This window comes from Nansenia antarctica, assembly GCF_963989245.1.
Source record: "Nansenia antarctica genome assembly, chromosome: 3".
Taxonomy (NCBI): Eukaryota; Metazoa; Chordata; class Actinopteri; order Argentiniformes; family Microstomatidae; genus Nansenia; species Nansenia antarctica.
Window position 1 is genome coordinate 72,266,582 of NC_137688.1, and position 8,630 is coordinate 72,275,211.

Genomic DNA, 8,630 nt, shown 5'->3' on the forward strand with positions numbered 1-8,630 from the left:
CCACCGCAGCAGGAAAGGTCATAGGTCGCGACCCAAGGTGAGGCAGAGGTCTCTGACCCTGGTGTGTGTGTGTGTGTGTGTGTGTGTGTGGTCAGGGCTGGAGGTGAAGCAAGTCAAGTGTGCCGTACTCCATGAGCGCCGCAGTGGAGGCAACCGCTGGTATAAGGCCAAGAACGACAAGCCCCCCACCTTTCTTGTAATGGGCCAACCCATCAGGGTGTATTCCCGCAATGAGACCTACCCATACCTTGGCCACAGGTTTAACATCGCTGGCGAGTGGAGCGAGCAGGTCGAGGAGCTCACTACAGAGTTTCTCCATCGTCTCCACCTGATTGACTTGTCCCCCCTCCCCATCCTCATGAAGCTCCAGGCTGTGAGAGAGGTGGCTTTGGCCAAAATCCAACACCTCTTCGCCAATGTGCACATCCCTCTCAAGGCACTGAGAGAGATGACGAACAGAACTGTCCAGCTGGTCAGAAAGTGGGTGGGCCTCAACACACACTCCACACGGGGCATGATCTTTCTCCCATGTGGAGAGGGAGGGCTGGGAGTCCCTAATGTCGAGTGGGCCTACATAGCCACCATGCTAGCCCACCTGCTCCACATGCTTAACAATGACGATGCCACCGTCAGAGAAATGGCCAGGGCCTCTCTCCTGCTGGATCTACGCAGAAGGAAGATCCCCCTGGCCAGCGCACACCAGAACGACTTCCTCGGCTTCAGGAGGAAAGACTCTGGGAAACTGGATTCGCAGGCCAAGGGCTTCGGGGTCTGGTCTGACTGGCCGGATCTCAATGACCTCTGCAACCAGACTGGAGTTCAGCTAAGATGGACAGAACTTAACACACAGACTGAAGTCCCTGTCTCTGATGAGGTGATCACAGACCCCTGTGTGATTGTGAAGGCCGACATCACAACACCGCAGGAAGAGACTGTCGGACTGCACAGAGACTCTGCAAGGAGGGTTCTGCTCAGCCTGAAGCAGTCTGAGATCAGGCAGCACTGGTGTGGACTCAGACTACAGGGAAAGCTAGCCTGTTTGCAGTTCGCTGACCACTCAGTCTCACACTCAGTGTATAAGAACGTCGCTGTTGGTGAGGATGTTCTGAAATTCACCATCAAAGCAAGACTGCAGGTATTACCGACCAAGTACAATCTGTCCACCTGGTATCCCCACACTCACAGTCCATTCTGTTTAAACCATCAGGATTCACAACACCTAGAGTCCATTGCACACATAACAAATGGATGTAATGCATACAAACACCTGTACATAGCTCGTCATGACCGTATTGTGGACATTGTGTCTGATACAGTACAAAACATCTTACCATCTAGCGCAGCTATGTACAAGCATGCCAGAGTGTTACCAGAGTGGTTTGGTTTTGCCAATGATGTTTTTTCCAACATCCCAAATACACCTGATGTTGTCTTTGTTGACACCAGCCACAAGGAGGTGCTGATTGTAGAAGTAGGCTGCCCCTTTGACCTGTACATGGACCAGACTTTCCAGGACAAGTATATAAAATACCAACCACTGCTTGGTACGATAACCAGCTTTGGGTACAAGTGCAAATTCAGCATACTTGTATTTGGAAGTCTGGGCCATGTATATAAATGCACCATGAGGGGTCTGAGAATTGCTGCAATGTCTAAAAGAAAGGCCAAACAGGTTGCCAAATGTTGCTCTGTCTCAGCTATTATTGGCAGCTTGGCCGTGTGGAGAAGGAGGTGTTATGTGTACCCTTAAGTGTTCAGTGCTGCTTAGCCCCGAAATATTTGATTCCCTGTTTGTATAATATAATTTGTGGAACCAAATAAAGTATTCAAATGTGTGTGTGTTTTCACCAACAACCACAGACACTCAGGAACAACAAATCATCTCTGTTTTGTCCTTGTTTAGCTGGAGGAAGTTTTGTGTCATCCAGGCGTTTATTTGTTCAATGCAATTACAGAGATTGTCAATGGGACTATAGTCGTTCAGTGAGAGGGCTGTGTAGATTTGAGTGTCATCTGCATAGTTGTGGGAGGCAATGTTGTTCTTTTTTATGATGTGTCCCAATGGAAGCATGTAGAGATTGAATAGAAGGGGGCCAAGGATTGACCCTTGGGGAACCCCACATGTCATTTTAATTTGGTCAGACACAAAGTTGCCAATGGAGACATAGTAGCTTCTGTCCTGTAGGTAGGATCTACTAATGATTACACTCTGTCTCTCTCTCTCTGTGTGTGTGTGTGTGTGTGTGTGTGTCTCTCTCTGTGTGTGTGTGTGTGTGTGTGTGTGAGTGCAGCAGGACAGCAGGTACTACAGTGTGGAGCTGCAGCGCGGGGGGGCGGGGTTTGGGTTCAGCCTGCGGGGCGGCAGCGAGTACAGCATGGGCCTGTACGTCCTGGGCCTGATGGAGGGGGGCCCCGCCGCACGCAGCCACAAGATACAGGTGGGGGGGGGGGCGGGGGGGCGGGGGGTGTGTACGACTGGTGGATTGATGATTCACTTGCTTAGAAAAATGTATCGATTGTAAGTCGCTTTGGAATAAGGCGTCTACTAAATGCCGTAAAAGTAAATGTGTGTGTGTTTTCATTGTGTGTGTGTGTGTGTTTTCGTTGTGTGTGTGTGTGTGTGTTAGTTTGTTTATTAGGATCTCCATTAGCTAACTCCATGACATTCGCTAGTCTTCCTGGGGTCCGACACACAAATCATATTTGGACAATTGTAAACATTGTATACATACAGACATCATAATAACAAAAGAAAGAAGTAAAATACAAATAAAAACCAAAGAAAATAAATGAAAATACAACAGATCAGCAAACAAGATAAGTCATCTACTGTTCATTCAGAGTTCATTGTATTATACAGTATATATTATCATATGTATATATATTGCTCTTTCATTGTTTTCTTGAAAGTGCCTCTAGAATTAGTTTTACTAACATGCTTGGGTAAAGAGTTCCAATCCTGTAATGGCTCTGTAAACTACAGTAGATTTGAGTAGATGTGTCCTCCTAGGTCTAGGTGGTAGTAGATGTGTCCTAGGTCTAGGTGGTAGTAGATGTGTCCTAGGTCTAGGTGGTAGTAGATGTGTCATAGGTCTAGGTGGTAGTAGATGTGACCTAGGTCTAGGTGGTAGTAGATGTGTCCTAGGTCTAGGTGGTAGTAGATGTGTCCTAGGTCTAGGTGGTAGTAGATGTGACCTAGGTCTAGGTGGTAGTAGATGTGTCCTAGGTCTAGGTGGTAAGAGATAGTGTCCTAGGTCTAGGTGGTAGTAGATGTGTCCTAGGTCTAGGTGGTAGTAGATGTGTCCTAGGTCTAGGTGGTAGTAGATGTGTCCTAGGTCTAGGTGGTAGTAGATGTGTCCTAGGTCTAGGTGGTAAGAGATGTGTCCTAGGTCTAGGTGGTAGTAGATGTGACCTAGGTCTAGGTGGTAGTAGATGTGTCCTAGGTCTAGGTGGTAAGAGATGTGTCCTAGGTCTAGGTGGTAGTAGATGTGACCTAGGTCTAGGTGGTAAGAGATGTGTCCTAGGTCTAGGTGGTAGTAGATGTGTCCTAGGTCTAGGTGGTAAGAGATGTGTCCTAGGTCTAGGTGGTAGTAGATGTGACCTAGGTCTAGGTGGTAGTAGATGTGTCCTAGGTCTAGGTGGTAAGAGATGTGTCCTAGGTCTAGGTGGTAGTAGATGTGTCCTAGGTCTAGGTGGTAAGAGATGTGTCCTAGGTCTAGGTGGTAAGAGATGTGTCCTAGGTCTAGGTGGTAGTAGATGTGTCCTAGGTCTAGGTGGTAAGAGATGTGTCCTAGGTCTAGGTGGTAAGAGATGTGTCCTAGGTCTAGGTGGTAAGAGATGTGTCCTAGGTCTAGGTGGTAAGAGATGTGTCCTAGGTCTAGGTGGTAGGAGATGTGTCCTAGGCCTAGGCGGTAGGAGATGTGTCCTAGGTTTAGGTGGTAAGAGATGTCCTGAAATGGCCTGTCTGGTCAGATAGTTGTTTTCATTTATCTCTACTTGGTCAGAAAAGTACTGTGGTTCCTTGTGTGTTATTTAATTGTGTCGTGTCTGTGTGTGTGTGTCTCTCTGTGTGTGTGTGTGTGTGTGTGTGTGTCTCCAGGTGAGTGACCAGCTGGTGGAGATCCAGGGTGAGAGTGCGTCAGGTTTGAGCCACAGCGCGGCCGTGGAGCAGATCAGGAGGGGTGGGCGGAGCTTACGCCTGGTGCTGAAGAGAGGCAACGGCTACGTACCCGACTACGGTAACAACAACAACAACAACAATAATAATAATAATAATAATAATATAACAACAACAACAACAACAATGACAACAACAACATGTAAACTGGCAGTGAGACACAATCTGGAGCATAACAATGCAGCCTCACCAAATCTCTTCTTTTGTACATGTGGTACACAGAGAAAACCAGCGTCAGGAGACCTGAGAGCTCTATTGGGCTGATATGCTAGCAGAAGACCTGACAGCTCTATTGGGCTGATATGATAGCAGAAGACCTGAGAGCTCTATTGGGCTGATATGCTAGCAGAAGACCTGAGAGCTCTAGTGGGCTGATATGCTAGCAGAAGACCCGAGAGCTCTATTGGGCTGATATGCTAGCAGAAGACCTGAGAGCTCTATTGGGCTGATATGCTAGCAGAAGACCTGAGAGCTCTATTGGGCTGATATGCTAGCAGAAGACCTGAGAGCTCTATTGGGCTGATATGCTAGCAAAAGGTATTTCAGATATTCTGGTGCTGTGCCAGTGAGAGCTTTATAAACAAGCAGAAGGATCTTGAAATCTATTCTGAACTTAACAGGAAGCCATTGTAGAGTCTCTAAAATAGGAGTTATATGAGCTCGTCTGCTTGTTTTGGTGGAGAGAGGGTACATACACACACACACACACACACACACACCACGCACGCACACACTCACACACGCACACCTCTCGCTAACAGCGGTCACCTGTCTGTCTGGGTGTTTCACTACTGTCTACTTCCTGTCTACTTCCTGTCTACTTCCTGCTACTAACGATGGCTTTCTTCCTTCTCTCTTTTTGGGTGACTGTTTCTTCCCTTCTTTTCATTCCTTTCTCTCCATCATCTCTTCCTCTCTCTCCTCCTCCCTTCATTCTAACCTTCCCACCTTCTGGCCTCTGCTCTCCTTTTCTTTTTGCGGGGATTTCCTTCTTCCTCTCCCTCCCTCTCTCCTCTCCCCTCCTCTCCTCTCTCCTCCTCTCTCCTCCTCTCCCCTCCTCTCCTCTCCTCTCCCCCTCCTCTCCTCTCCTCTCCTCTCCTCTCTCCTCCTCTCTCCTCCTCTCCCCTCCTCTCCTCTCCTCTCCTCTCCCCTCCTCTCCTCTCCTCTCCCCTCCTCTCCTCTTCTCTCCTCCTCCTCCTCCTCCCCCTCCTCCTCCCCTCCTCTCCCCTCCTCTCCTCCTCCTCTTCCCTCCTCTCCTCTCCTCTCCTCCTCTCCTCCCCTCCTCCTCTCTCCTCTCCTCTCTCTCTTCTTTTCTTCTCTCCTCCTCCCCTCCTCCTCCTCTCCCCTCCTCCTCTCTCTTCTCCTCATCCCCTCCTCCTCCTCCCCTCCTCCTCCTCCTCTCCTCTCCTAGTGGAGCTGTCCAGTCTGTCTCTGTGTATGACTAACTCCAAGCTCGGGGAGCCATGCTTCTACGTGATTGGCCGAACAGAGAATACGCGGTTTGGTAGTTGTTCCTGTTAGTCCTCCCTTATTCTCCTCTTTCTCCTCCTCTGTCTCCTCCTCCTCCTCTCTCTTCTCTCTCTCCTCCTCTCATCCTCCTGTCTCTCCTCCTTATATAAGGAACCTATGAGGAACCTCATATAAGATATTAAACAGGAGAGAACATCAAAGCTCTCTCTCTCTCTCTCAATTAAATGACATTTACTTTGTTGGCATGGGAACCCTACCTCCACATTGCCAAGGCCAGTGTGAAGATAAAAACGAATAGAAAAGAGTGTAATGTACGACTAGAATAAAGCTCTCACTCTCTTATCTACCTATTAAATTCTCTCTCTCTCTCTCTCTCTCTCTCTCTCTCTCTCTCTCTCTCTCTCTCTCCCTCCCCCTCTCTCCCCCTCCAGGCCGTGAGCACAGAGGCGCCCCCCCCTCCCTCCCTCAGCCCCCCCAGGAGCAGGTGTGGCTTCAGTAGGCTCCGCCCACCGCAGAGGCCACGCCTCCAAGACCAAGAAGAGGGGGAGGTCTTCAAAGGGGACGAGGAGGGAGAAGAGAAAAGGAGAGGGGGAGGGAGAGGAGGGAGGAGAGGGGGAGGAGGGAGGAGAGGGAGAGGAGGGAGGAGAGGGAGAGAGGTCTCAGGTGACAGAGGGCAGGAGGAGAGGCAGACACAGACACAGAGGCTCCCAGAGTTTACCCAGGGACGCCCTCAGGGAACACTCACACGGAGAGGAGGGGGAGGGGGGGAGGAGGGAGAGGGGGGAGGGAGAGGGGGAGGAGGAAGGACGAGAGAGGAAAAGCAGGAGCGAGGAGAGGGGCAGGAAGATAGAGAGTGTTGAGGAAAAAAGAGGAGAAGGAGGAGGAGGAGGAGGAGAAAGAGGAGGAGGAGGAGATGAGGGAGGAAGAGGAGGAGGTAGAAGTGAGAGAGGAAGAGGAAGGAGGAGAGAGGCCATGCTACCCATCCCTCACCCCAGACTCCCCTGGCCCAGGCAGGTCAGAGAGGAGGAACACACCCCGGAGGTCTGGGGGGGGAGGGAGAGAGAGAGGGAGGGAGAGAGTGAGCGGGTGAGGGAGTGGTGCGTGACAATGAAAGAGAGACGGGAAGGCGGAAAGGGCGGGATTCGAGGAGGAGGAAGAGGAGGAAGAGGAAGTGATTGAGTGGGAGGAGGAGGAGGAGGAGAGGCGGGGTCTCCTCCCAGGGGCTTCTGGGACACGGACACGCCCCCCCTTCTCCTTCCTGACCGCTGCAGAGATGGAGAAGGACAGCGCCTCTGAGTCTGGTACCAGCCTGTCTGCCGCCTCTGAGTCTGGTACCAGCCTGTCTGCCGCCAGCGTGTCTGGTCTGTCCCTGGTCCTGGCGCAGGGCGACCACCAGGGGGCGACCTCCCTGCTCCTCCCAGGGCCCTGGCTCAGACCCAGCCCACACAGACTCACCCAGGAGGTGGGGAGGAGCCGGCTGGCTGGGAGAGGAGGAGGGAGGAGGAGGAGGAGGAGGAGGAGGAGGAAGAGGAGGAGGAGGAGGAGGAGGAAGAGGAGGAGGAGGTGGAAGAGGAGGAGGGAGGAGGAGGAGGAAGAGAAAGAGGAAGCGGAAGAGGAGTGGTCTCCTGACGGCCTCATGGATTGTGGGGGTCGTAAGTCAGGGCTGTGCTGTGTCCTCTCTGTTGAAGAACTCCATATCTGGTCGTTTCATTGACCCAGGGGTCAAGGGTCAAACTAGGGTCAGATGGATACACCCATCTATCATCACCCCCCCCCCCCCCTCATTCACCTCCACTGGCTTCCGGTCAAGTCCCGCATCTCCTACAAAATCCTCCTCCTCACCTACAAATCCCTCCACGCCTGCACCCCCCACTACCTCACTGACCTTCTCTGCCAACATACCCCTTCCCAGAACCTGCGGTCCTCAGACATGGGCCTGCTCTCCACCCCCCGCACCAACCTGCGAACCTTCGGGGACAGAGCCTTCAGTGTGGCAGCTCCCACCCTCTGGAACTCTCTCCCCACAGTGATCTGCAATGCCCCTACCCTGGACACCTTCAACACCCCTACCTACCCTGGACACCTTCAACACCCCTACCTACTCTGGACAATTTCAACGCCCCTACCCTGGACACCTTCAACACCCCTACCTACCCTGGACACCTTCAACACTCCTACCTACTCTGGACACCTTCAACACCCCTACCTACCCTGGACACCTTCAATACCCCTACCTACCCTGGACACCTTCAACACCCCTACCTACCCTGGACACCTTCAACACCCCTACCTACCCTGGACACCTTCAAACAAACCCTCAAAACCCACCTGTTCACCAAGGCCTTTGGCCCCTAGTTTAGTTTTGTCGCTGTCTCTGTGTTTTCTGTTTTTGTCTGTCTGACAGTTTTTCTGTAAAATGTGTAAAGCGTCCTTTGGTTCCTTGAAAGGCGCAGTATAAAACCAAGATGTTATTATTTTTTTTATTTTTTTTATTATTATTATTTCACGGTCACTTTGGTTTTCTGTGGCTACTTGTAATGTATGTATTATCATAGATCATATATTCTTTGTGCCTTCTGACAGCTGGTTTCTACCTGGTGTTCGTCACATGTTGACTATGTTCATTTTGTAAATATGGGGGAGGGGGAGGGGGGGGGACATGCAGTACTGTGTCTACTTTAGACGCTCCTTCCTCATCCTCCTCCTCCAGCCCCCCCCCCCCCCCCCCCCCCCATCCACAGACCTCTCCCTAGAAATGACCCGTTATTGACGATGTCCCCAGAATAGATCCCGTCTTTCTCTCTGTGCTGAAAAGCCACTGTACCAACTGAGTGTTGGAACTGTAGCGCCCTCTACTGGAGGCAGACCGCATATCCATTTCTGTTATACCTCATGAAACTTAGCAATAATGGGGTACCTGCCTCTCTGTGCTGTGGTGTGTGTGTGTGGGGGGTACCTGCCTCTCTGTGGTGTGTGTGTGTGG

General features: G+C 51.2%; 1 protein-coding gene across 1 annotated transcript in view; it reads left to right on the plus strand.

Annotated features, from left to right (window-relative positions):
- The window catches only part of magixb (MAGI family member, X-linked b), a gene marked incomplete at both ends in the record, with an annotated part of 54,425 nt that extends 46,320 nt beyond the window's left edge, over positions 1–8,105 (plus strand). Inside the window, 6 exon segments of the mRNA XM_080527532.1 lie at positions 1–37; positions 2,292–2,438; positions 4,100–4,238; positions 5,589–5,681; positions 6,919–7,109; positions 8,052–8,105. The exon segment at positions 1–37 is cut by the window's left edge and continues 55 nt beyond it. Coding sequence (XP_080383658.1) covers positions 1–37; positions 2,292–2,438; positions 4,100–4,238; positions 5,589–5,681; positions 6,919–7,109; positions 8,052–8,105 — 661 coding nt within the window.
- Positions 8,106–8,630: the final 525 nt, after the last annotated feature.